A 27,413-nucleotide genomic window follows, 5' to 3' on the forward strand; every position below is an offset into this window, starting at 1 on the left:
CCACATCAATATCATGTGCCTAATTCAAAAACAGAATTACAAGAAGAGCCATAAAAATCAATTTTTTAGGCCTTGGAAACAGAGTCTCGTTCTGTTTTGACAGGCGATTTCATTATGTGACAGGCCACGCGGACACACGCGCAGAAGGGGGCCGCGCACTCATGTCTCGAGGATAAGTGACGCCCACCCTCCCAGGATGGAGACATTGTTCCTTGAAGGGAGTCGTGGCTTCAACTGTCGGACACCACAACGTTCCTGGCTGGTGGCCTCGGCCCACGTGGCACGGGCAGCACCAAGGGTGCGCAGACTGCGTGTCACCCCGAGAACCTGGTGTGGTGCGGAGAGCAGGCAGGACGCCGTCAGAGCGCTCTGGCAGGTCCACCACTCCAGATCCGCTCCCTTCCCTTCACTTTCCTCTGAATCACAGCCTAAGCGGAGTTTACGCATGAACGCGAGGTGACCGGCATCGGCTTCCGTTCCTCGGAGCCGGCAGGGACAACGGCCTCTGCTCACGCAGCTCCATCGCGACAACACCCAGCAGAGGAGACCGTGGACACCAGGCACAGCACCTGAGGTTTCGGCCCCACATCCACGTTGCTCTGAGCAGACCATCTCTTCCCCTCCAGAGCAATGGACGGACGCTCTTCCATGACCTCACTTTTCACTCTGCCCCAGGGCGTGTGGGGCACGTGGGGGACCGGCAGCCCCCAGGAGGACAGTCACCTGGGCGGGACACCTACCAGCACCAGGGAGGGTGGTTTGTGCACAACGTGTCGGAGGCGGAGACAGGGAAAGCATGCAGGGAACACTCTGTTCGAAGGGCCTGGGCCAGCGTCGGGCAGGCGCAGACCCCTGACTGTCCCTTTGGTGTCGGGCAACGTCCCCACAAGCTGCCTGAGGGGCCTCGGTGACAGCCCGCCGACCGGCCTGCTGTGAGCGCTCAGGGCGTGACGCACTCCCCAGGGCTGGGGCATTTCACAGGCCTAGTGCACGGAGGGTGTGACACCTGAGGGGCCTGACGCGGGAGCTCCGTGGGGCGGCACTGCGGTGCCGCGACAGGCATGGCAGGCACCCCTCGGACTGTGGGAAGTGTATGCTGGGACCTCGGCACGTCCCTGGCTCGAGGGCAGCTTGCTGCTGGTGGTGGGGAGCCCCAGGGGGCACACGAACCCTCAGCCACAGGCGTGGGGTCCACTGGAGTGGCCACAGCACAACTTGGTGACATGAGGCTGGGCAAAGCTCTAGTTGGTGACACCAGAATCACAAAGTCCGCTGTTTCCCACAACCTCCCCCTGTAAACTCTTGCCACTTTTCCAAAATTTACCTCTTGTCCTCACAGCTGGAGGCCTGAGCCAGCTGTTGGCACGAGGCCATGCGGCCCTGTTGTGCCCTGAATGTGCCCATCCCCAGATTCTCAGGTCAAGGCCCCGACCCCTGTGCGGTTGGCCACGGGCCAGTCACACCACTGGGAGTGATGAAGGGGAGATGGGGTCCGAAGGGTGGGGTACCCTCAGGAGCAGACACCAACGTGCCCTCCGCCTCGTGCGGATACAGTGACCAGGCGGCCGGGGCACGCCAGGCGGTGGCTTCTCAGCAGGACCCAGCGAGCTGGCATGGGATCTCGAGCCTCAAGCAATGAGTGTGTGCTGTTTGAGCCACGGGTCTGTGGCACTTTGTACGGCGAGGTGACAAGACAACCCGAGCCTGTGGGGGTTGCTCGCAGCCCCCGCCCAGGCCTCAGTGTCTCTCGTGCACTGTGATGGGGCTCCTCAAGCCGGGATTTCCCAGCGACCGAGTCCCTGCTCCTGCCACCCACTGTTCTCCAGCAGAAGCATGTGCGGGGCAGGGTGTGGGGTGGCAGCTCCCCGTGAGCGCTGGGCTGTGGCTGGTGTGCAGGGTCCTGGCACCAGTCCCTGGTCTCACACCCTGTAAACAGCATTAAGATAGTAAACACTGAGAACCACTCTCAGACCGCTCAGATGCCACCACGAACCACATGGATACGGAAGATCCTCAAGTGTCAGGCAGAAGAAACGAGAACCAGAGTCTTGGAAAGCTGAGTGTGCCTTTAAAACCTTCGCTACCAGCGAGCGCAGGAAACATGAGGAAATGCACACCATCTGCGTTCCCTAGGCCGGTGTGAGCGTGGATGCTGGCCAGGCCGAGGATGCCGGCGGGGGCTGCCTGGTCGGAGTGCAGCGTGGCCAGACCATAGCTCGTGACATCAGCCTGTTGGCAAAACACAGAGAACAAGCCAAATGCCAACAAAGTAGTGGTCGAGCACAAAGGTGGTCGAGACACCACATGACGAGGCCCGACGCTGAAGCTGTGGACGGAGGTATCTGGCAGAACGCCCCGCAGAGACGCCTGGGAACATCAGCTACGGTGCCTACGGATGCTCCCACGTGTGCACTGCAGACAGAGGCCTGCCCGCGGTGCAGACAGGACACACGGCCCAGGGGCGGCGGCGCCACCTGAGTGTAGGCAAAGCAGAGCGGGCTCGAGCACGCTGTTTCATTTCTTAACGGAAGGACACAGGAGACGACCACAGACACACGGCACACCCCGTCATCACAGAGTCATCTACGCTTTCTAGATGCTTCACCTGGTCTTCAATGAAATAAAAGAGAGACTGTATCACAGATGCCGTCCATCATCTGAGATGTATGGAATAATGAGCTCATTTTGTTGGGACTGCAACTGGACTCCATGCGTCCTCACTGGGTGCGCTCCTACCTGGCGCTGGGAACACGGGGGGCCCAGAGCGCGCAGGCTGAGCAGGTTCGAGGGCGCCGGCCTGTGCGGCCCCGGACCCCACACCACACCAGGCACACGACAACGGCAACCTCGGCCTCCGGGCGGTTGGACGCCCGAGGGGATGTGTGTGTCCTGCTGCCCGTGGGCACTCAGAGCAGGAAACAAGGTGGCGAGAAGCAGCTCTGTGGCTGGCCATGCAGTGTCCCAGATGACCCAGGTCTTCAGTGCTGTGCTCGCCTTTGCCTAGAGACGCAGCGGCTTTTCTTCCGCCCGCTGAACAGCCAGGCGAGTTCTGGGAACAGGCTGAAGAGAAACGTTTAGGTTAGAGGGTCTTTGAGCAGTTGACAGCTGACTGATGGCCGCCCGGGAGGCCACAGAGCGGAGCGGTGCGGCGGGGCGCGTCACATAGCCTCTCCCTGGGAAACTAATTGCTCCCGATTGTTCCGAGCAACATTATTTTTCTGGCAATCATTTCCTTTGAATGCCCAAAATGAGCATGAAACAGCTCTTTTGCCCGGACATAAAAGTTAAATGTCCCAATGTTGATCAAATTAACTTGAGCGCCAGGACAATGGACTGTATTTCTGAGAAAATAATGGGGGGACAACGGGGCGCTTCATGCCAGGATTTCACAGTTGTAACGTAGAATGTTCTGTTGAACTAGGCCAGGCCACGTTTCAAAGGGCAGACAGAAGAGCCCTGTCACTTGTGGAAAAAAATCTCATTTCACGGCGGAAAGCTTGGGAAGCCGTCAGGAAGTTCTGGCGCTGGCGGCTCAGGAAGGACGGTGCTCCACGTTCTCTGCTCCAGTTTAATCCCCAGAACGTGCCCCAAGTGCTCAACTGTGCGGCACAGAGGTGCAAGCGCTCCCACGGGAGGACAGGTCCCCAGGTGCATGCAGGGGCCCCGGCACCGCCTGCCTCCCAGCCTCCTGGCCTAACACTCTTTGTTAATCACGGATGAAAAGCAAAATATTCATGAATTGCACAAAAAACATTAAGCTTATTATTTGTAATAAAACCCAGAGGGCCTGCGGGCTTTGCTTTATTGACACTGAGGATCTCATCGTCCGACATCTCAGACAGGAGTCCTTTCCAGGTGAGCCCAGGCTGGGGTCAGTGTCCACACAGGTGCCACATCCTGCACGAGGCGCTCCGTGGCGCTCACAGTCCATACTGCTGGGGGACCAAACACTTGGGAAGAGTTTGCACACTGCAGACAGAATTTGTCTCTCGGGTTTCTGTAAACTAAGTTTTTATTTGGGAATAATCTTAGATTTATGGAAAAGTTGCCCATGTAGTGCTGGGGGCCTCTGGGTTTTAACCTGGGCTTCCGGCCACCAGCGCCAGGGGGACAGGGACGCCAGGCTGCTGGGGTCTGACGCCACGGGGAGATGAAGCTGGAACCAGGCAGGCTCCCCTCTCAGGAGCCTCCTTGCTGTCTCCCCGCATCCCCACACAGCACGGCGGACAATGCTCCCCGAGGTTCCCAACGCTGTGAATGGGGCACTGTTGGTGGCAGCGTCCATTCAAAGGGCCGGCGTGGCATTGTCCTCCCAATCGGCAGAGCAGAATGCAGTCTGCTGGTGGCTGCCAAAAGGTTAGCCGCCCCGATGAAAGGACAGCCCGTTATTCACCGCTCCTACAGAGCTGTCCTTTGTGCTGGGCGGCCCAGCCCTGCACGGTGGAGGTCCGGATCTGCGGCTGGCTGAGCTCCCCACAGAAGCGATTCATGGGAATGCAAAGTCGCAAAAGAGGGCCCCGAAACCCAGAGGCTGCTTTCCCGAAGGCCATGGAGGAGCTACAGTGGGGCCATGACACGTTGTAATGGCAAACCCCACCGACAACCTGACCATAGTCACCAAGACCAGACTGTTCAGGGCTCTGTCCTGGCCCCAGACTCCGCGGGGGGTCCCGGCGAGCGGGGGCAGCCCACACAGAACCCGTCAGGCCGCGAGACCCACGCAGGCTGCGGCTTGGAGCAGCTCCTGGCTCCCGGGACATGGGCTCGCTGTCCCACCCACAGCACCCCAGCCAGGCAGCTCAGCATGGGGAGCCAGCCCACGGCCCCCTCGAGGTGAGCCCTCCCCAGAAGGGCCCTCCCTCGCACGTCCCTGTCTTCCTGGCCCCCTCCAGCTGGACGGCCAGGCCAGCACCCACCTCAGGGCCAAGTGGGTTGCTGATGTCCCTCAGGCCATGCAAGCTGGCAGGGAAAGACTTGATCTGAGGACCAGGTGGAACCAGACAGCCCCATGGACTTGGGCGGTGAGGCTCTGACTAAGCAAAGGTTCATCCGCAAACCAAGAGGGATGCTGGTCCAGGACCAAACATACCCTGTTGTTAATCATGGTATGAGGCGCTGCCTTTCTTTCCCAGATGCCCACCAGCCCTGACCCTGGAGAAGGTCACACAGCATGGTCACGGATGGGTGGCAGACCTCGTGGGGTCCAGAGTAGGAGGTCCTGAACACCAGCCAAGAGGGAGCTCGAGGAGCAGAGGAGTGAAGACAGGCTGGCTGGAGCCTGGGCAGGAGGGGCACAAGACCACCGGGACCCCTGCCCCCAGGCCCTGGGCTGCAGAGAGACAGAGCCAGGAGAGCTGAGCTCGCACACCCACGGCCACTCCCAGGTTCCACGACCCCGAGCCCAGCAGCGCCATGGGAAGGCTCGCCTGTGGCCAGCAGAACATGCGCACTGGCGTCTCCGCGCCCTCGGCTGAAACACTGACGCTTCAGTGGACGTCTCCGTACACTGGCCTGGCTTCCCCGCAACATGGGAGGGAGTCAGGCCCCCACCTTCAGGTCTGTCCAGCAAAGGCTGCTCGAGCCTTGGGACCGGGGCTGGGATTTGGGGCAACATTTGCAAATTTTGTGTTTTAGCCAATAGGAAAACAACAGACGTGGACAAGTGGCTTAAGAGAGAGAGAGCCCTGACCTTGGAGGAGGTGGGGCGGGAGGGGCCGCACGTGCAGCACACCCACCTGTCGAGCACGTAGCCCAGGGCCTTGTGCCGGATCCCCGAGTACACCGAAGGGCTTGTCTCCCAGGCGACCAGATTGGAAGCGTCATGAAAAAGATGGATGTTGACCAAGTCAAAGGCACTGCAGGGACAGAAGGAGACACGGTGACGGAGCGTTGGCGCTGCGGGGCACCCGGCGTGGCCCGGCTCCCCGGGGCGATGGGGGGCCAGGGCCCGAGGGGCACAATGGGCAGCGCCGCCTGCACCCACTCCTGTCCTCCTCGGCTGCTCCAGGCCCAGCCAGAGCATATCCCCTGCCCGGTCAGAGGGGGACACAGGCGACCGCAGGGGTCAGTCCTTAAACATGTCCGGCCAGCTGAGAAGGGCTGTTTCCTGCCAAAGAAAGAGATGTGACCTGATCGCAGAAACTCTCCTCATGCAGGAGCAAGGAAGAGGAAGGAGGAGGGAAGCAGGCGGGAGGGGTGGGGGGACGAGGGAGAAGGGGGAGGGAGGGAGGGGAAAGACAGGAAGCAGCAGGGGCGCACAGCAGACCCTGGGGCCCGGACCCCATCACGGGCAGCTGGTGGTGTGGCCCGATGCCTCCCGGAGCCCATCGGCTGCTCCCCGTGGGGCCGTGACACCAGAGGAGGGGCACGAGGCCGTTCCTTCCACTCGGGAGAAGCCCCCAAGCTCACAGCCCCTTGGGGAGGCCCCGCGGCAGGGAGCCCGCTCAGCAGGGACGCGCGAGGTGAGGGCAGAGTTCGGCCGCAGCCTTCCCACCCCCCGGAGAGCTCCTGGGCATCGCCGCGGATGTGCCGCCTCACAAGGTCAGTGTGCGGCACGAGCATGCCACCGTCGTCACAGTGCCAGGACGCGAGGCCGAGGACCCTGCGCAATGCGTGTGCCAAGCTCACAACCATCTCCTGGGCGGCAGGGGGGCAGTGGAGGCAAATCCTCTCAGCCACACGGCCACCCGAGGACCCCTCCCTGGTGCCCACGTTGTGCTGTGGTGGCCAGCGAGGCGCGAGCGCCAGCAAAGGGCTGGATTCTGTCGGAGAGTCTGCGGCTCCTCCCCGCTGCCCCCGCAGAGCTGCCCGAAGGCCACAGGGAGGGCACTGTGCCAACCGCAGGGGTGGCTGAGGGCCTGCCCAGGATGGGACACCTGGCAGGCACTCACTCAGTGCCCCCACCGCTGGCCGGACGTGCTTTCAGCTGACAGAAGGCCTTCCCACGGCCACTGACGGGACACACGTGGCTCTAGGACCCTAAGCCCCGTGGTCCCAGGGAGCTCAGGGGAGGAGAGCAGGTGTGAGCATGTGAAGACTCCACTGAGGCAGCAAGGGCCGCCCCAGACGGAGAGCCAGCCCACAGGCAGGCCAGGCCCGAGGGTCGACTTGGGGAGTGTCTGCCAGCCCTGTGCTCGGTGCCCACTGTGGCTGACCGTGGCCTGCAGAGGGCTGCCTGGGCGGCACTCGGACGCCTGTGTCCACGGGAGGAGGCGGTGGGGCCTGCATTGTGCCCAAGCTGGGAACCCAGGCAACAGGACTGTGTCACACGGAGTCTCCGAAAACAAAGCGGGCCGAAGACTGGTGGGCAGCTTGTGACTGGACGTGCGGCCACACCACACAAAAGCCAGGGAAAATGTTCCGAAGTTTACGAAGTGAGGTGACAGTCGCCACGATAAACGTACCAGTCTGCAACGCACCACCTTGTCCGAACGAAGCCTTTTCTCGACCATTTGCACTGAAAAACAAAACAGGTTGCACAAATGAGCCAGCTTAAAAGAGGAAGGGGACAGACACCCAAGATGCATTTTCAATCAGGAAAAGCAACGTTCATCCTTCCGCTGAAGGCCTTCCGCTTACAACCCAAGCGTGTGCCTCGTAAGCGTCCTACACGAAGCTCGCCAGGGCGCCTCACGCTCAGCACACGGGAAAGGTAGGGAACGACACGGTCAGCGTTACCTTCTGGGTGAGGACGCCCCAGCTGAGCAGAGGATGGCCTGCACGCGCCCACCAAGGCCCTGCCTGGAGCTGCCCACTAGCGGAGGCACGCTGGCCCCTGGCGGACGAGAGCCTGTCAGCAGAGAAGGGCGTCGGACCAAAGAAACCCAGTATTTATTTCTGCTACGCTTGCCCTAAGAACAGCCCGTGTTCCAGAAGCTGGGAGAAGGGTCCCTGACTTCCCACACTCCTCTCTTGCTGGTTGAAGGGGACATGAGGGGCAGGAAGCCACACCCACACCCTTTCCAAGGCTGCTTCGCTAGCAGGGGAGAGACCCGCCGTGCTGACATGTCCCTCGTCCAGCGCAGGTGACCGGCTTGTCCAGCGTGCTCATGCCAGCAGGGAAGTGGGTGCCGCACTGTGTCACGCTGCCCCACACACGAGCCACGCCCAGCAGGGCCATCAAGCACAGCAGATGGTCTGTGGTGTCTGGATTCATTCCATTTCGATAGCCACGCTGGACGGGGTAGCTCACAGCCCAGGCAGTGGGAGTGGGGCTCCTGCTCACATGCCCTGCGAGCCCCAGGAGGCACTGGGGAGACCTCCCTGAACCCCCAGTTTCCAAACACTTCAGAAAGCTGGACGGGCATGTGCAATCCCCCGAGCCCCGGGGGCACGTCCCTCTGCCGTGCCGGCAGGAGCAGCTCAGGGGATGGAGGACGGGAGGAAGGCCGCGGTGACACACGTGTCCTCAGGGGCCTGGGCTCACAGTGCCCGTGGTAACCATGTGGATCCAGGGTGGAGCGCTGACAGAGTCCAGAATCACAGGGGCTCTAGACACTTAATGCGAATAATTCAGCAGCTAAAACCCCTGCTTGACCCCCCCCCACCCCGTTGTTTCCCTTGTGACCAGCTTCACAAGATGTTCGGCTTGGTTCCTATGGTGACACCCTGCCGGGGGAGGTGCTGTCTTCGAGGTTACCACCAGGTGCAAACGTCGCAGCTCTGGAGTCTCCCGCTACCAAGTGTCCACCACGCACCCGCCCCCTGCCGCCGCTGCCGCCAAGCTCACCAGGCTGAGCCAAACGCCCACTGGCCCTGACCTGGGTTTTCTCTTGTTTCACACACAGTCGCTGACGCTCTGCTCTCCCCACGCACCCACAGGACCCGGGGCGCGTGTGCGCGGAGAGGACGGGGGCGCCCACCCCACTTCCACAAGAGCAGCGTGGCCGGGACAGATGCTCGACGTGAGACCCCACACCCCAGCCCAGTGCCAAGCCATGCTGCCGAGACCCAAGCTGAATTTAACCCGACCACCTCGGATCTTACGTCCATTAAAATTGGAAGGCATTTGTGAATTTAATATAATTAACCAAAAATTAATGATTGTTCTCGATTGTCAATTACGTGTTAAGTAAGGTCTCTCTGCAAATGGACACTGCACACGTACCTTCAATAACTGTGCATGTATCTTTCTTTAGACATTGAAACTGTCCACAGTAATGGGGCATTTTTAACATTATTAATAGAATACATACAGAAAACATGAGATAATGTGTTACTTTTTTATATAATATAGACTTGTAATAACTGTAATCTTAGGATTCTAACGATTTAAGATTTTTAACTACATTGCAAATAAATCTCAAAAAAGCTTAACAGTATAACATTATTACAATCAAGTATTTTAACTAAACATCTGTAGAAAATACGTTACTTTTGAAGTTCATCATTATAATTACAAACGTGTTTAGGCTGCACTTCCAAGTTAATTCCCAGGGTGAAAAAGTGGGGCTAGAGCCTGGGACATCCTGACATGTGGGAGCCTGGGGGGGGTCCTTCCAGAAACCTCCTTCCTCACCTCTGGTGTGCCCCCCATCCTCTACCCGAGGGCTGGGCAGGTGGTCATGACAAGCACGCCAGATTCAGGGTGCAGCACCAGGGCTGAACACGGTCACCTGCCCGAGACCACCGGCTCCTTGCAGAAGGAACTAGAACTGGAATTTCCCTCAGCCCCTTGTGGGGACTGTCCCTTCCCTACTGTGGCTGAGCCCTGACCCAGGGACGCTCACCTGGGCCACGCTTGGGCAGGGCAGGGCCAGGAACACACCCCAATCATCAGAAGGGCAAGTGCCTGCCCAGTGAGGCTTCCCTGCATGACATCCTAGTGGAAACGCACACGCATGCACACGCCCACACGCCCACAGCTGTCCTGCACCCAGGAGGGATGGAGATCGGAACCGGTGCCTCCGTCACAGGCTGGGGGTTCCCTTGAATGTCGGCTAATCTGTTTCATTCCATCCACGTGCAGAAACTTTCTGATCACCAGGCACCTTCCGAAACCTCCCTGCGGGTGACCACGTATGGGCAGCAGTGGCCAGGTGCCCGCCCTGCTTGCAGAGAGGCTATCGCCAGGGAATGAAACCACGTCACACTGGGCTCGGGGGGGGGGGGGGCTGTGCCACATCGCTCACCTTGCAATATTAAGTCCCCGCTCAGACCCCCTGTTAATAGGATTCCTTTAGCCAGCAGATGGATGGTGAATGCAGGATGGTTCATCCACTAAAGGACAGCATAAATCAGCACGGAGAAAAGGGAGGCTGTGGGGAGGTTATCCACACGCAGCCTTGCCCGTGAAAGGCCCGCTTTGGAGCATTAGTGAAATTAATCCATCTTTCATAAGAGCTTGGAGCAGTCCCTGTGATCTATGGTAACAACCAATTTCTCACTACGGGCAAGAGGAAAAAAATGCCTTGGCCCTGATCGACTACACAAATCTGCTTTTTAAAAATGGTCTCACATTATCTGGAGTGCTGCTCCCAGAGGCAGCATTTGAAATTCATGCCGAGCCAAAAGCACCCATAAATCAGCAGAGAAAGTTTTGTTAGTTTTATATGCAGTGAGTTGTAATTATTTGGAATTGCATTATGCCTCCATCATGGTAATTACATTTAGATTATCCTTAAGTGAGGGTAATAAAAGAAGAGAAATCGGGCTTAGACTAATTCCCTCCCCCAAAACGTGTTCAAATAAAGCTAAAGGATTGGCTCAGAGGCCCAAGAGCAGGGCCGGCGCCAGGCGGGCACGTGCCCGACAGCTCTGCCCACGTGGCACCCCCGGGGCCCTACCCGGCCGCGGACTCAGGGAACACACAGACCTCTGCACACCTGAAAAACATTACCGATGGGATGCTCGAAGCATCAGGATTTTTGTTAAATAAGCTTTTCCTTCTGTTCATTAAGCCACACTCACTTCTGCCACATCCACATGTCGACAGACCCCACGGACCAGACACAACTTCTAACGCGACAATATCATGTCAAACTGAGTAAGGACGGCGGCCCCAGGAAGGCCAGTGCTGCTGCTCTGGGGGTCACCCGAGTCCCAGCAAAACACACTGCTCTCCGGTAGACAGACTGGGATCTGTCTTTCCTTTCCTTTCAGAAAACCTTTCCCTTGCCTGTGGATGGGACCGTGGTCACCCAGGACCCCCCGCACTGCTCCCACGGGGGAGAGGCAGCCACTGGCTGTCAGCCACCCCCTCGGAGCCACCAGCACCTCACAGACACTGAGGCCCCTGGGGGCGTGTGCCCCCTGGGCGGTGTGCAGGATGTGGAACACCATAGCTGGAGCCCTAGACTTCGTCTGACCCCCGCAACGCCGACCCCAAGCCGCCTCACGCGCACGGCCTGGGCCAGCAGAGGGAAGGGTCAGGATCCTGGGCCAGGCCGCAGGGCCCCACACGTGCCAGGGTCTAGGGAGCCAGTTTGCAGACGCCGGGCGCAGAAGACAGCCTGAGGGCTGGGGGGCAGGGAGCCCCTCAGAAGGAGGCCTGCTGTCCTGCAGGGACAGACTGAGCTTTGGGGGCTCAGCAGGCGTCTGACTCCTCTTGGGGCATATCCTGCGTGGGGCACTGCTTTGCTCTCTCCTTCTTCTGGTGCTGGAGGGACGCGGCACCTGCCACGTAGGTCTCTTCTCTGCGAGCATCACAGCTCATGGCCGACCGATTCCGGGGGCCTCCAGTGACCTGGGCTCCAAGGGCGAAGACGAGAGGACCCGTGGTGGGAGGAAGAGGGACCTGGGCGGTGAGCACCACACACAAGCTCCATCACAGATGGAGTGATCGGCGCGCGTCCTGCCCTCAGGGAGTGAGTGTGGGCCGTGCAGCAGACACCAAGGCCCCCGCTGCATGGAGCTCCCCCCGAGCACGCAGAGCTGCTCAGCTCTTCTGCGTGGAGGCTGGGCACCGTGAGCCACTCGCTCTTCAGCAAGCGCCAGTTCACAGCCTTCGGGCGGCTGGATGTTGCCAACAGACGGCACTGCTGGGTTGTGGCACTGCTGCGGCCTCAGACATGCCCCCACCCCGCGCTCGTGTCCTCACGCCCGTGGGCCCTCCAGAGTCCTGCCTCTCCCTCAGGTGCATGGCCCCTCGTGTCCGCCCCTCTGGGGCACGCCCCAGCCAGCCACCAGGCGCAGGTGAGTGCCCTCCTGGGCTGAGGACGGAGGAGCCAGGCGACCCGGGGTCTCTGGCGCAATCACTCGGGCTGACGAAACAGAGCGGGAGAGGCAGCTGAGAGGAGCCTGGGGGCTTCTCAGCCACCGGGTGCCGCGGGACACCCCTCAGAGAAGACGCAGGGGTACCTGCTCCCAAACCTTCCTGAGTACCTGTTAGAGCTTGCTCTCCCCCTGCTGTGGAGTGCTTTCTCCAGCCCGCCGTCCCCACTAGGGCCCGTGGTCACTCTCAGTGGCCCCGCTCGGCTCTGAAGCTGACTCTGTGGCCCTCGGCATCTCCAAGGGGACAACAGCCCTGGACAGATGTTCAGGGAGGACTGGCAGGATTCACTCTGCTGCTTCCAGAGCTTTCCGGCCATGCTGCAATGTCAAGAGCAGCAGGGCACAGCAGGGGCTGGGGCAGCCAGGACAGAGGCCGGCCCCCTGACACTGCGTCCTTGGCTCAGGGACAAGCGAGGAGGAAGCTGCATCCATCCTTCATGGTGGCTGCCACAATTCCTTCACCCCGGGCTTGGGTCATAAACAAGTTAATATACTCGTGGCCTTGCTGAAAATCAGCTCCACGTGCTGGTGGGCGTCTCCACGGACAGTGGGCAGTCCTCGGGCAGGGGGCACCTGGTGGGGCAATCCTTCTTGCGCTGAGCCAGCCTCCGCCGTGGCGGGGAGGTGGGCCTCACGGGAGTGTGAGGCACACCATCCCAATGCTTCAATCACAGACGCACCCTCCATCGTGACTTCACAGATGACGGAAGGGCATAGTGAGCGACTCTGGGTCAACGCGTGAATCAGACAGGATTAGCAGGCTCCAAAATGCTGGCGGGCGTGTTTACTAGAACACCTGAATCTAAGATTATCTGTGCAGTGTAATGACTGCATACAAATAATAAAACCACACAAAAAGGCACCAAAACCCACTGGAAATAGATCAGCACATCCTGGTTAACTGAGCGGTGGGTGGTTAAGGAGCCCCTGCTGTCCCTGAGCTTCTGAGCTCCGTGGTGCAGGCACCCCCAGACACGGGGAGGGGGTACCCTCAGCTCTGGTTTTCGGCTGTGCCTCTGGCTGGCTGCACCCCTGAGGCTTTATCTGTGAGATGCCAGAGGGCCCGCCCAGCCTTCCCAGGGAAGACACCCCCGCGCACCCCAGCATCGCTGGCCAGATCCACCTGCTCCAGTCTAACACTTGCTGGGGGGCCCCTGGCCTCTCCAGGCCTCACAACGAACTGACGATTATCTTCCTACCTCTCGTGGGGAGGGTTACTCTGTCTGGAAATGATGTTAGAAAATGTGATTTGTGTAACGACAGACGATGCAGGTTCTCAGCCCCCACCAAACACCACCCAGATGGACCCACGTGGGCCTGAGAACCCCCCAGAAAGACCGCCTACTGCAGCACGCCGGCAGCCAGGACGGGACCTCCTCCCTTGGAACACGAGGCCTTCAGCTCCTATGTTTTTCCTCACTCCCAAGGCGCGTGCTCTGAGGGGTAAGTGTGCCGGGGGGGCCGGCGGCCGGGACGCACCTCGGGGAAGTAGTCCTGCGGAAACTTCTCCTTCTCCAGCATGGGTGTGCTCTCCAGCGTGTCCGAGTAGATCTCTTTGCCGGTGACTTTTTTATACTTCTTGGCTGGAAAAGAGCATAAGGGTGACATGAATGACCCCACGGTGGCACCCCACCCAAGCAGTGTGGCCCGCAGGGAGCACGGGGGCCGCGGGGGGGGAGGACCTGCTGCTCTGGGGGATGCCAGGGGCTCGTAAATTCCCACCCCACGACCTGGAGCCCGACACTCCACTTCATTATCCCCTAAGAGCTTCCAGCCTGCAGATTTACAAGGGCTAATTGGCGTCCTCTGTTAAAACCGTGAATATATTTAGGACGGCCGCAGAATAACCATTCACTCATACCTTAATACGAATTTACTTAATAACATCGATTTCCTCCTCACATGCAGCCGACATCACTCATGTCCAAGGAAGAGCAGTTTTTCTGTGAGGCTAAGACACGGAGTACGGCGTAGACCGCTCCCGGGACCCTACGCCTGGACCAACGGCCCCGCGGACAGGGCTTGGTCTAGACCTTTCACATCCAGGCCCAGGCCTGCTTCTTTCCATCGCTCCACGCCCATGGTGGGGTCTCACGAGTGGCCCCAAGATGCCACGCAGGGAGCTCGGGCAGCAGCGGGCCCAGACGGCTGCTCCTGGGCCAGGAACACTTGGGACGAGGTGAAGCTCCCGGCTGTTAGGAGACTGCCAGGGGACAAGGGATGAAGTGTGCTGTCTGTTTCTGTGGGGGTCACGCTCCCTGTTCCACCACAGCTCACAATGAGTGAGATACACGGGCAGTGTCTGGGGACAAAGCTCTGGGCCCTGCGGGCTTGGGGGGAGAGTGAACCCCGGGTCAAAGCCAAACACTGGTGGGCAAGGACTCTGACAATCTGCCCCACCAGCAGGAGGCAGGATGGGACGTTTGGGGATGGAGGGGAGTGAGGACAGAGCAGTGACGTGCAGCCATCCCCCAAATGCCGAGCTGCATATGCTCACTGTGCCCACTGTCCCTCTGGTCTCGCTCCCAAACACGGGCACGATCACCGAGATGACTGGTGCATGTGGTTCTGTCCCCTCTCACCAATCACCACGGCCTCCGAGGCCTGTGGGGGGACACAGGACAAACCGCATCAGCCAGGAGGCTGGTGCCAGGAGGCAGGTGGGCACGGCTTGTGTCAATGAACAAGTGACCCCCACGTGGCCCACCACGTCCCATTCCTGACACCCACCGCCACTGGAAATGGTGCAGAAGTGTGTGCATTGTGGGAGGCACTTCCTGGAGCTACGCATCCGTGTCCGTGGACGGACAGCATTTATCAAATACCGCACCAGGGGGCAGTGTAAGCGCCCATCTGAGAAGGCTGCGGGCCACCTGCCCCGGCACGGGGGGCTCTGCGGGGGAGCTAACCACTCCCGGGATGGTGGGCCTGGGCGCCCCACCCACAATGGGAGGGTTTTCTCGTGGCCTCGGCCCGCAGTGTGGGCTCCCTGATGTGCCTCACCCTCCTCCCGTCCCTCCCAGGGCCTTCTCGAGCTGCCTCCTTGCCACCGAGGCCCAGCAAAGGCCCAGCTGTCCCTCCAGCGGTCAGCACCTGGAGCCAAGCCTGAGTCACGACACTGGGCCACCGGGGGCACCTGTTCCTGCGCTGCAGGGGGTGGACGCCCCCAGGACAGATGCCCACGGTCCTCCACGAGCCACGTGGTCTGCAGCATGTCAATGGAGAAGGGGAGAAGAGACTGTCACAGGGAGACAATTCTGCTTCAGAGGAAAACCCTCGTTGCCATAAGAAAGGGGAAGAGGCTGGGGGAGTTGGAGCAAAAGGAGGCCTTCGTGCTTTGCTGAAGAACACACTTGGTTTCTCAGAGCAGTGTCAGGAGCAAGAACACTGAATGGGAAGCGCCCTGCCCTCCCCAACAGTCTGTCCTGCGCTGACACGTCACGTGTGCCTACGCCGTGACGCGCTGAGGTCCGTACGGAGGTCAGGGCCGCCTGTGCGCTGCGCATTCCTGGGGCTCTGACAACTGCACCGTGTCCTCGGGGCGCCACCCACTCCCCCGCCCTCCCCAGCCCCTGTAACGCAGACCACTTACACCCTCTGTCTCCCGCCTTCCCTAACTGTCCTCTTGCTGCCTTTTCCCACCAGCTTCTTTCACTCAGAAATACTGAATTAAGGTTCTTCTGTCCTTCTGTGGCTGGATGACTCATTTCATTTTATTGCTCTATAATATCCCACTGTGTGGATGGACCACAGTTTACTTATCCATTCACCTATAAAGGACACATTCTGGTTCCTTCCAGTTTTTGGCAATTATGAATAAAGATATTATAAATATTTCTGTAGGTTTCTGGGTGGACCTAAGTTCGCAACTCCTTCGGGTAACATGCCAAGCAGCAGGATTGCTGGACTGTGCTGTAAGCCTACGTTTAGTCTGTAAGAAACTGCCACGCTGTCCAAAGTGACCACACCATGCTGCACCCCCAGCAGCTGCGGGTGGGAGCTCCTGCTGTTCCTCATCCTCCCGGCGTCTGGGACTGTCAGCGCTCTGGATGGTGGCCATTCCAACAGGTACGTGGTGGTGTCTCCTAACACACGATGTGGAGCCTATTTTCACAGTTTGATTTGCCATCCGTACCTCTTCTTGAGTGAGATGTCTGTTGAAATTTTTTAATTGGATTGTTTTCTTATTGTTGAGTTTTAAGAGTTCTTTGCATATTTTGGATTATCAGATGTCTCTTGCAAATATTTTCTCCCAGTCCATGGCTTGTCTTTCCATTCTCTTCACAGTGTTTTGTGCAGAGATTTTTAACTTTAACAAAGTCCAGCACATCAATTTTCCTCATGGACTGTGGTGCTGTATTTAAGAAGTCATCACCGGGATGCCTGGGTGGCTCAGTCGTTAAGCGTCTGCCTTCGGCTCAGGTCATGGTCCCAGGGTCCTGGGATCGAGCCCCGCGTCGGGCTCCCCGCTCGGCGGGAAGCCTGCTTCTCCCTCTCCCACTCCCCCTGCTTGTGTTCCCTCTCTCGCTGTGTCCCTCACTGTCAAATAAATGAAATCATAAAATAAAATAAATAAAATAATAAAATAAAATAAAAGTCATCACCAAACCCAAATTCACGTACCGTTTCTGCATTACCTTCCAGGCATTTTATACTTTCATGCCTTATACTTAGGTCTATGATTTGCTTTCAGTTAACTTTTGTGAAAGTGTGAGGTCTGGCTCTAGATTACTTTGCAATAGACGTCCAGTTGTTCCAGCACCATCTGTAAAAGAGACCAACTTTGCTCCATTGTGTTGCGTTTGCTTTGTCAAACGTCAGTCAACTGTATTTATGGGGGTCTATTTCTGGGCTGTACTCTGTGCCGTTGATCTTTTTGTCTATTTTTTTCACCAACACCATACTGTCTTAATTACTGTAGCTTTTATAGTGAGTCTTGAAGTCGGGCAGTGTCAGTACTACAATGTTGTTCTTCTCTTTCAATATTGGGTTGACTATTCTGGGTCTTTTGTCTCTCCATGTAAACTTTGGAATCAATTTGTTGATATCTACAAAGTAACTTGCCGGAATTTCGATTAAGATTATACTGAATCAATGGATCAAGCTGGAAAGAACCAGTATATTGAAAATGTTGAGTTTTCCTGTCCATGAACATGGGATATATTGCTCCATTTACTTAGATCCTCTTTGATTTCTTTTCAGCAAAGTTTTTAGTTTTCCTCATATTAATCTTGTACATATTTTGCTTGATTTATTTCTAAATATTTCCTTTGTGTGTCTGCTAATGTAAATGGTATTTTGTTTTTAACTTCAAATTGCACCTATTCATTGTTGGTATATAAAAGCCACTGACTTTTGTATATTAGCTTTGTATCCTGCAACCTTGCTTATTTGTACCAGTTTTTGTTGTTGATGATTCTTTCAGATCTTCTATATAATCATGTTATCTGAGAACTAAGAGAGTTTTATTCTTTGCCACTCTTTATTTCCTCTTCTTGTCTTAACGCACAGCCAAGATTTCTGGTGCAATGTTGAAGGGAAATGGTGACAGTGGACATCCTTACTTCAGACCAGAAGCATCTAGTTTCTCACTATGATGTGTGATGTGGCATGTAGGTTTCTCTAGCTGTTCTTTACCAAGTTGAAGTAGTTTTCTATTCCAAGTTTGCTGAGACTTATTATGAATAGGTGTCAGACTTAGTCAAATACTTGTTCTGCATCCACTGACATGATCATGCGGCTTTCTTCTTTAGCTTGTTGATATGATGTATTAGATTAATTGACTTTCAAATGTAGAACCAGTCTTGCATACCTGGAATAAATCTCAATTTGTCATGGTGTGTGATTCTTCTCACACGCTATTGAATTCAAGTGCTAATATTATGTTGAGGATTTTTGTATTTTATGTTCATGAGAGCTACTGGCCTATGGTTTTCTTTTTCTGTAATCTCTTTCTTTGGTTTTGGTATAAGGTGATTTTGGCCTCACAGAAGGAGTCAGAATGTTTTCTCTCTGCTTCTATTTTCTGAAAGAGATTATAGAGAATTGGTCTAATTTCTTCCTTTAATGTTTGGTATAATTCATAGTGAAACCATCAGGCCTGGTGCTTTATTTTTTAGAAATTTATTAATTATTGATTCAATTTCCTTAATAGACAAAAGGCCTATTCAGATTATCTAGTCCTCCATGTATGAGTTTTGGTCAATTGTATTTTTCAAGGAATTGGCTCATCTAAATCATCAAATTTATAGGCACAGACCTGTTCACAGTATAACTTTATTATCCTTTCAATGTCTATAGCGTCCGTAGTGATGACCCCTCTCTCATCTCTACTATTAGTAATTTGTGTTTTCTTTTTTCCCTGGTTAGCCTGACTAGAGGTATATCAATTTTATTGATCTTTTCAAAGAATCAGCTTTGGGTTTTGTTAATTTTCTCTATTGAGTTCCTGTTTTCAATTTCATTGATTTATGCTCTAATTTTTATTATTTATTTTCTTATGATTTGGATTTATTTTGCTCTTCTTCTAGCTTCCTAAGGCAGAACCTTAGATTATTGATTTTAAATCTTAACCTTTTTTTCTAATACATACATTTGATGCTACAAATGCACTGCTTTCACTACAACCCACAAATTTTGATAAGCTGTATTTCACTTTCATTTAGTTCAAAATATTTTTAAAATTTCTCAAGACTTATTCTTTGACTCATGTGTTATTTAGAAGTGTATTGTTTCATACCCAAGTGTTAAAGTAAAAAACAAAGAGAGACCAGCCTTTAAAGTTCCCTGAGCAGACAAAACCAGTTTAGTCATACAAAGGTGAAATTAGCTTATTTTGCAAGACTAACTTAAACTGAGTCATTCCTTGCTTATGCCTCTAAAAATCTGTTTCCCAAGGTTGATATGAGGTAACCACTAACCACTCTCATCATTTAAGAGAATTCTAATATCATAACCAATCACTGCGGAGAATAAAATCACTGCGTCCACACCACATGAGCTGTTTTATAACAATATACCCCAGAGCCCCACTCCATGTTTTGGTTGGAATGCTTGGGTTTGCAAACAGTCTTGTTGATGTGTGCACAACAAACTTTTACTAATTATTACTTCGGTGATTCATTGGTTTTACTTCTGTTATTTCTGAACTTTGACACAAGTATTTTGGGATTTTCTAGCTATCTTTCTGTTACTGATTCCTAGTTAAATTCCATTGTGGCCCAAGAGTATACTTTGTATGATGTCTGTTCTTTTAAATTTGTTGAGTATTTTATGGCCCAGAATGTGGTCTACCATGGTAAATGCTCCATGTGAACTTGAGAAGAATGTGTGTTCTGCTCCTGTTGGAGAGAATATTCTATAAATGTCAATTAGGTCCCACTGACTGATGGTGCTTCTGAGTTGAACTATGTCCTTACCAATTCTCTGCCTGCTGGATCTGTCCATCTCTGACAGAGGGGCACTGAAGTCTCCACCTGTGACAGTGGATTCATCCATTTCTCCTGGAAGCTCTCTCAGTTTTTCCCTTGTGTGTTGTGATGCTCTGTTGTTAGGTGCATACACGTTAAGAACTATTATGTCTTCTTAGAGAACTGACCCCTTTACTGTTATGTAATAAATAGCCTTCTTTATTCCTAGTAACTCTCCTTGCTCTGAAGTCTGCTGTGTCTGAAATTATCATTGCTACTCTGGTGTTCTTCTGACTAGTGTTAGCATGGTCTATCTCTCTCCATCCCTTGACCTTTAATCTTTATGTGTCTATGTATTTTAAGTGGGTTTCTAGCAGACAACACAGAGTTGGGTCTTATTTTTTTTAACCACTCTGACCGTTTGTCTTGTAACTGGTGTATTTGTACCACTGACATCTAAAGTGAACCGTGATAGAGTTGGAGTAAGATGCTCCATATCAGTACCTCCTCCATCTGTTGCCTTTGTTTTCTGTCTTTTTTGTCTTTCCCTCTTTTTCTGTAGACTTCTCTGGTTTAACTGAGCATTTTATATGATTCCATTCTCTCTCCTCTATTATTAGCATGTCAATTGTGTATCATTTTAAAAATCTGTAGTGGTTGCCATAGTTTGCAATACACATTGACCACCGATCCAAGTCCACTCTCACGTAGCAAGCACTGTATTCCTCCAGAGAAGTGCAGGTTCCCTGCGACAGAGTCCCCAAGCTCCTCCCTCCCATTCCTCCTGACGTCGCTGTTACTCATCTCACTTACCCATAAGCTACAGGCACCCACCGTGTTGTTGCTATGGACACTATGAACAAAAGTTATCTGTCAGATTAAGAATAACAGGAAATGAAATATTTTACCTTTGTTTACTCCTTCTGTTAACACTCTTTCTTTCTTAATGTAGATCTAAGCACCTGGTCTATACCAGCGGTGTTTCCTGTAGGGACTCAGAGGCTAACTTTTCCTCCCATGTCCTGTTCCTGTCTCCTCTGCAGTCTTTGCACTCTTGTGAGACTCCTCCTTAAACAGAGGGTGAGCTTGGAGACTCTCTGCCATGACATCTGGTGCGATGATGGGCACTGCGGCTGGGGGGAGGGACACTGTTGTACAGTCCGGTGAGTGGCCCTGCCTCGGTCCTTTGGCCAGCATGAGCCCAGGCTGCAACCTTCTCACATGCTCTCAGCACCACGGCCCCTCAAGCACGACAGCGAGGCCAGCGGAGGCTGATGCTGCCCACCTGCCTGCCCGAGGCCTGCTGGGCAGCTCTGGTGACATGCGGGCATGCCTTTCGGGAGGAACGAAGGACTCTGGACAACTTCAAAACAGCTCTTTCCCCCTCCGCCTGCCAGAAGCACGAGGGGGTTTTTCTCTGATCTTCACCGTAACAATATGGTGGGGCTCCTACAGTCAAAGCTCAACAAAGTGCGGAGGGGGGGCAGCTCTCTCAAGCCTCTAGCTTTGCACGCCCCTCCCAGCGGCTCCCACCTGCACCAGCTCCCGGAAGCTGTGGCTCTCAGGGTCTGCCTGCCTGTCCCTCCAGGCTGGGGGCAGCACCAGCCCTGTGGCCTCACTCCTTTGATCTGAGAGACTCGCCCTGCTCCGTTTGCTCCGCACCATCCACGCTCTTCAGGTGTCGGACCAGAAACGCATGTCCCTTTCACCACTTTTCGTCCACACCTTCTGGGAGTCCTCAAATTTCTAACTACGTACTAAATTCAGCCTATTCTTAAAAAGTTTATTCAAGCTTTTCACAAATTTGAGACTGTTTCTGCTATAACTTAAGTCGAAGTGTAAGAAGGAGGCGTGAAGAGCAGGGGTGGGCATTCCTGCTCCCGAGACCCACCGTGCCTGAGCCCTGCACCTGCACTGTGGGCACTGATGTCACGTCCAGCCACTGGCGCGCCCCCAGAAGCAGCACATACTCCTGCCACAGAGGCGCTCAGGGCGCGATCACCACCACCGTCTCCACTCTCCTCACTGACAACATGGGGGCCCCTTGGAAGGTGTGCTGGAGGCAAAGGTACATCTCATGTACAGTTTCAAAGAAACCCCGGGCTAGCGGGGTACATCATGACTGATCTGAGTTAGCGGTAAAATGTGTATGGAAATAGTGACTCAAAGGAAGGGGAAAGTTCAGTAGACCAGCTCTGTGCCTACCCTCGAAGAACAGGCTCATGAGAGGCGTCACACCATTCTGCTTCCAGCCCCACCTGGAGCGCGCGGGGTCTGAGCACCTACCCTCTGCTCTGCTCCCTCTCACCCACAGCCCTGCTGCTGGAGAACACGGCCCAGGGGTGTCCAGGGTCTGTTAACATTGCAGGGACAGTGGCCTCTGGCCTGTCTCTCGCCAGGTTTGCAAGGCTACTCCCAGCACGTTCCTCGGTGGGAAAGCCACGTGCTTGCATTTAAAACTGTGCAAAGAATCCTCAGGCAACATGGCCAATGAAAAATCATCCTGCTGGCTGGAACCCTGTTCCTAACATCGATGAAATCGCTACTCAAGCCACTTAGGGAAGACTCTGCTTCGGCATTTCAGAAGAGGTGATCTGTCTCCTAAGTGAGCAAAGATAATGAATCTGAACAACCTGACATAATTAGTTGCTCTCCACAGTTATTACAACTTCAGTGACATCTCAAATTAATGTGATCTGGCTCAGGAGCCGACGTGGAGTCAGGGGACTCGTGTGGAGTGAAGAGAAGGTGTCGCAGGTGCACGCGGGGGCCGGGGGGTCTGGGCCCCAGGCTCACGTGTGCGGAGACACAGACATAAAGGCGGCGTGTCCAGGAGCTCAGGACAAACCTCCTCCACACAGCACATGCGCCGGCCCAGGACGGGGGGCATTTTTCACTCCACCGCTAATGTTGGCTCATTTTAAAGACCCCCTCCCGCGCTGGTCTTCATTTTCTCCCATTTGATACAGATACAAGGCCCTTCCCCAGGCCCCTGCACTGCACTGGAGGAGAGCCAGGGTGCCCTGCCGGCCCCGCCCTGGGAGCAGGAGGGGAGGGGAGGGGATTAGGGGGGCGGGGTCCGGGGCGGGGTCCGGGGCGGGGTCCGGGGGCGGCATCCCGGGCGGGCGGGGTCCCGGGCAAGAATGCCCCTGGAATCCAGAGGGCCTTGAGCACCAGGTTTGCATGGGAGGCCCCCGGTTAGTGGCTGCGACCTTCTCACAGGGACGCCGGGCGGGGGAGCCCAGAAAAGTCTTACCTTTAAAGTCAAACTGGTAGATGTTTTTTAAGGATTCATGAAGAAAATAAAAGCTTCCTAATGCCTGCAGAGCAAAAAGAGAAACCAAGTGAGAGACCAGCACTGGGGATAGTTTGAAAGCAGTTTTAAGTGAGGAACAAAATGCTCTTGTGAAAACAAGAGTTCACTCCTCAGGGCCTAATCACGGTCACTGGGATGAGACGTTAGCCACACTTATCCCCACAGATAAGGCCCTTCCCCCAACAGGGGCGTGCACTCCAGCGGTCTGCTCTGGGCTGTGGGTGCCAGGGTCCAGCGGGAAGGGCTCAGAGCCTGGCTCCGCCCTCGCCTCGTGCTGCACCCGCCAACCGGGGCCCCCGAGCAGCTGCACTCCACATGGGGCTGCAACACCACTGCCCACAGAGCCACCAGGCCCCTGCCCCATCCATGGGCTGGCGGTTCTGGGCACTGGGGTCCACTCAGGAAAGGCAAAACTGCAGAGGCCAGACGGGGGGGGGTGACCACCAGAGGAGGGTTGCCTGTGGGATACCTGACACCAAAGTTACCTGCTGTTTATCTGAAATTCAAACTTGGTGTTTTTTATGTGCCTGTGCACACATATATATGGATATGTGTATTCCTGTGTGAGCGGGTGTAATGTGTGTGTGCGCATGTGTGTATATATCTGTATGTGTGTCAGTGTATATGTGTGCGTATGTACGTATGCGTGTGTGTATGTATGTAAACTTGTGCACATGTATTCATGTGCCTGTAATATCCATATATGTGTGTGCATGTGTGTATATCTCTGTACGTGTCTGTGTACATGCATGTGTCTGTGTACGTATGTATACACCGTGTGGATATACATACGAATATCCATGTGCACATGCGTGCACATGCGTGTGTCTGTGTCTGTGTACGTGTGTATATATATATACCGTGTAGATATACACATGAATATCCATGTGTACATGTGTGCACATGCGTGTCTGTGTATGTATATACCGTGTAGATATACATGTGAACATCCATGTGTACATGCGTGCACATGCGTGTCTGTGTGTATATACTGTGTAGATATACATATGAATATCCATGTGTACGTGCGTGCCGATGTGTGTGTCTGTGTACGTGTGTATGTATATACCGTGTAGATGTATATATGAATATCCATGTGTATATGCGTACACATGCGTGGTGTCTGTGTCTATGCATATACCGTGTAGATATACATATGAATATCCATGTGTACGTGCGTGCCGATGTGTGTGTCTGTGTATGTGCGTATGTATATACCGTGTAGATGTATATATGAATATCCTTGTGTACATGCGTGCACATGCGTGTGTGTCTGTGTCTGTGTCTCTGAGTATGTGTGTGCACGTGCAGGTACATTTACATGTGCACACACACTGAATGTGTATTCATCTACATACAGATATAGATATGTATGTGTCTATATATATATTTTTTATTCTTTTGCTGAACCTGGCCACCCCCACAAGGGACCTGGGGAGACAGAGCTCCAGCAGCGGCTATTCCGTGGACATGAGCCTCTGATTCAAGTGGAAAGGGCACTCCGAGAAAGTGTCAGTAAATAAATGTTGGGGCAAACCTTTACTACTGCCTTGTTGAACGTGATAAAGCAATACAATATTATGAAGTTTACAATAAATAAATGGAAAACAAATTGCCAATGCAGGCACAGAAACTGTAATTCATGGAGTCAGAAAATCCATAATTAGCTCTAATGAATATTTAAAGTCAAAGTTCAAGCTAACTTTTTCAATGTTTAACCTGCTCTATCAATACGGTTTAGGGCACGCATCTGTCACAGGACATGGCAACATCCACACAGAAGCGCACCCAGGCCTGCGGGCAGGAGCCCCATGCTCACCGGGCCTTCTGACCACAGCACCTGTCAGCACTGTGCTCGTCACGTCTGAGAATATTGACTGCTTGCCTGTTTTACTAAAAACAATTAAAATACTTTTTACATATTTATAAACCTAACTGTCAAGGGTGGCAATTAATTCTCCATTAGTGAGATGCAATCCAGTCGATGCTGTACTTTTGCCAGAACAGCAAACGCAAGGTGGGAGCCTTGGATCCGCCCCCGCATGGGGTTGGCCGCAAGGCGCAGCCGGATGGTGCGGGGTGGGGGTGGGGAGCCAGCGTTTCCCCCAGAGAGCCGAGCCCCCGGGGCTCTGCTGTGCGGGATGGGGGTGGACCAGGAACGGAGACCCCAGCTCCCGTGTTCGACGGAACACGGCAAGTGACCTGTCTCTGAGACAGGCTATGGCCCGGCACTCCCGGTTGCCATCCACCTGGGCGTCTGCATGAACCGCTGCCCATGGTGGATGAAACCTACCCTCCCGCCCCACGGCTCAGCAGCTGGCTTGGGGTGCAAATGCTATAAAACCAGTTCTCAGCTCAACTGGACTCTGCTAAGGTGATGCACCTGGTCACTCATTTGCTTTCTGGAGTTGAACTCAGATGCCAGGAAGCCCCCCACCCCCCAAACACAGCCGACTCAGGGTGATGACAGGAGCAGACCACCCCTACACAGCCCCAGGGAAGACGTGCATTTGTCAAGTGCTCCCACTTCTCCTGTGGAGCTGCCCACACTGGGCTGGGGGTGACCTGGGCCTGGGCAGAAGCCAACCAGGAAAGAACACAAAGCGACTCATTAGAAAGGGCTCCATCAGTTTTTATTTGCAAACAAATCAGAGGGCCAGTAATTTATCATCCCTGCAATTAGGTTAGCAGCCAAAGTACATATCATTAACCTGCAGGCCTGCTGCATCCGGCTCACTTTTCCACAAAACAAAGGACATTCCTAAGGCTCAAGTCAGAGCGACAGCAGTGAGATGCTCTTGGGGACACATTCTTCTGCAGACACCACGGAACAGCATCTCGAGTGTGACCCCAAGGGGTAGAGGGTGTAGCGGGTGCCCCACGTCCTCATCAGTGTCAGCGGCCACCTCCTGACAGCCCCTCCAGCAGTCACCAGGACCGGACCCAGGGCCGCCTCTCCCAGGGGACAGGGCTGGTGGTGGGGGTGCGGCGGGCCCAGGAAGCCAGCTGCGGGGTCTGCACTAGGCGGGGGCATGCGGGCCAGGGTCCCGGCACAGCAGAGCTTGGGAAGTCCTACCTGCCATGAAGGGCGGCTGCACTTCACAAACGCCACACAGGCCTCAGTGAGTCCCTGCTCCCCCAAGATGGTTCACTGTGCTGTCTCTAAAAAGTGTCTTCTGCTTGTTATTTTTTAAAAATAAAATAAATGGGGGCGCCTGGGTGGCTCAGTCAGTTCAACGTCTGCCCTCGGTTCAGGTCATGATCCTGGGGTCCTGGGATCGAGTCCCGCATCGGGCTCCCTGCTCAGCGGGGAGTCTGCTTCTCCCTCTCCCTCTGCCGCTCCCCCTGCTTGTGCACACGCTCTCTCTCTCTCTCAAATAAATAAATAAAATCTTTAAAAAAAATTAGTGGATCTAAGAACAGGAAAAAGAATTTCATGAGATATTGTTAATAATCTTCAAGTTTGCAACAAATCAGAGAACCTTAGCTGTTCTAAGTTAGAACTAACAGACTTGAATGAATGATGGCTAGAGAGTGTGATGAAGCCCCTGGCTCTTGGCCCACTCTGTCCCACGTGGGCAGACAGTGTGGAGGACGCGGGTGTGATGGTGGGAGCCTCACCCATGAGTACGTGGTGAGCACTGAGCAGGAGAAGCTGCCGGTAAGGAGGGAAGCTGCAAACACGCCCCTGTCTGAGCTCAAGGCTTAGATGTCAGAGAGGCTTCACTTGCGCAGCCCCCGAGTCATGCACCGGGACAGGCAGTTGGCTGCGAGTCCACTCTCTGGACACTGTCCCCTCGTCCAGATCTGCAGCGACCCCTGAGCTCGGAGGACACATGTGACGGGGAGACGGGCGTGTCCTACAACGTCCCATGTTCACAGTCAGGGGACACGTGGCACTCACCCTCCGAGACGCTGGAGCCCTCGGGAGGTGTGTGCACCTCTAGAAGTGCAGCCGCCCTTCATGGCAGGTAGGACTTCCCAAGCTCTGCTGTGCCGGGACCCTGGCCCGCATGCCCCCGCCCAGTGCAGACCCTAGAAGAGCAGCCGCACTTCTAGACACACTGACGAACTAACGCTTCACCACGCGGAGGTCTGTCAATAAAATCTGAAATACTCCTACGATGCTGCACGTACAGCATGGAAAATAAATCACACCCCAAATTAGATGGACTTCACAAGGCTGAGAAAGAGGAAGTTCCTAAAACTTCACATGGCCAAGGTAACAAAAACCTAATCAAAAGGAGCTGAAATAAAAAAAAATGTGATAAGATTATACCAAAAAAGGAATAAAATCATAAACAGAAAATTCAGAGCAGCGGTGGCCTGGGGTGGGGGTGGGGCGGGGGCACACAGGCACAGCGGGGACACAGGGACCTGAGAGGAGTTGGCCGTGCCCTGCGCCACTGGCCTCTCCCCACAGGCGGCCGCCATCTTGAACGGTGGCGATCAAGGTCCGAGGCTCAGGGCTCTCAACT

The 27,413-nt window shown here is 54.7% G+C and overlaps 1 protein-coding gene across 6 annotated transcripts in view; it reads right to left on the reverse strand.

The window, feature by feature from the left end:
• The window catches only part of INPP5A (inositol polyphosphate-5-phosphatase A), a 172,075-nt gene that overhangs the window by 38,422 nt on the left and 106,240 nt on the right, over positions 1–27,413 (reverse strand). For all 6 annotated transcript variants that reach the window (XM_088019925.1, XM_028119874.2, XM_028119876.2 and 3 more), the window contains 4 exons: positions 22,876–22,939; positions 13,690–13,793; positions 7,404–7,456; positions 5,736–5,855 (listed from right to left, as the gene is read on the reverse strand). In XM_088019925.1, coding sequence (XP_087876051.1) covers positions 5,736–5,855; positions 7,404–7,456; positions 13,690–13,793; positions 22,876–22,939 — 341 coding nt within the window. The remainder of the gene's footprint in view (positions 1–5,735; positions 5,856–7,403; positions 7,457–13,689; positions 13,794–22,875; positions 22,940–27,413) is intronic.

Source organism: Eumetopias jubatus, unplaced genomic scaffold, assembly GCF_037043125.1.
Source record: "Eumetopias jubatus isolate StellerSeaLion01/CBP00866 unplaced genomic scaffold, mEumJub1_p1.0 scaffold_17, whole genome shotgun sequence".
Taxonomy (NCBI): domain Eukaryota; kingdom Metazoa; phylum Chordata; class Mammalia; order Carnivora; family Otariidae; genus Eumetopias; species Eumetopias jubatus.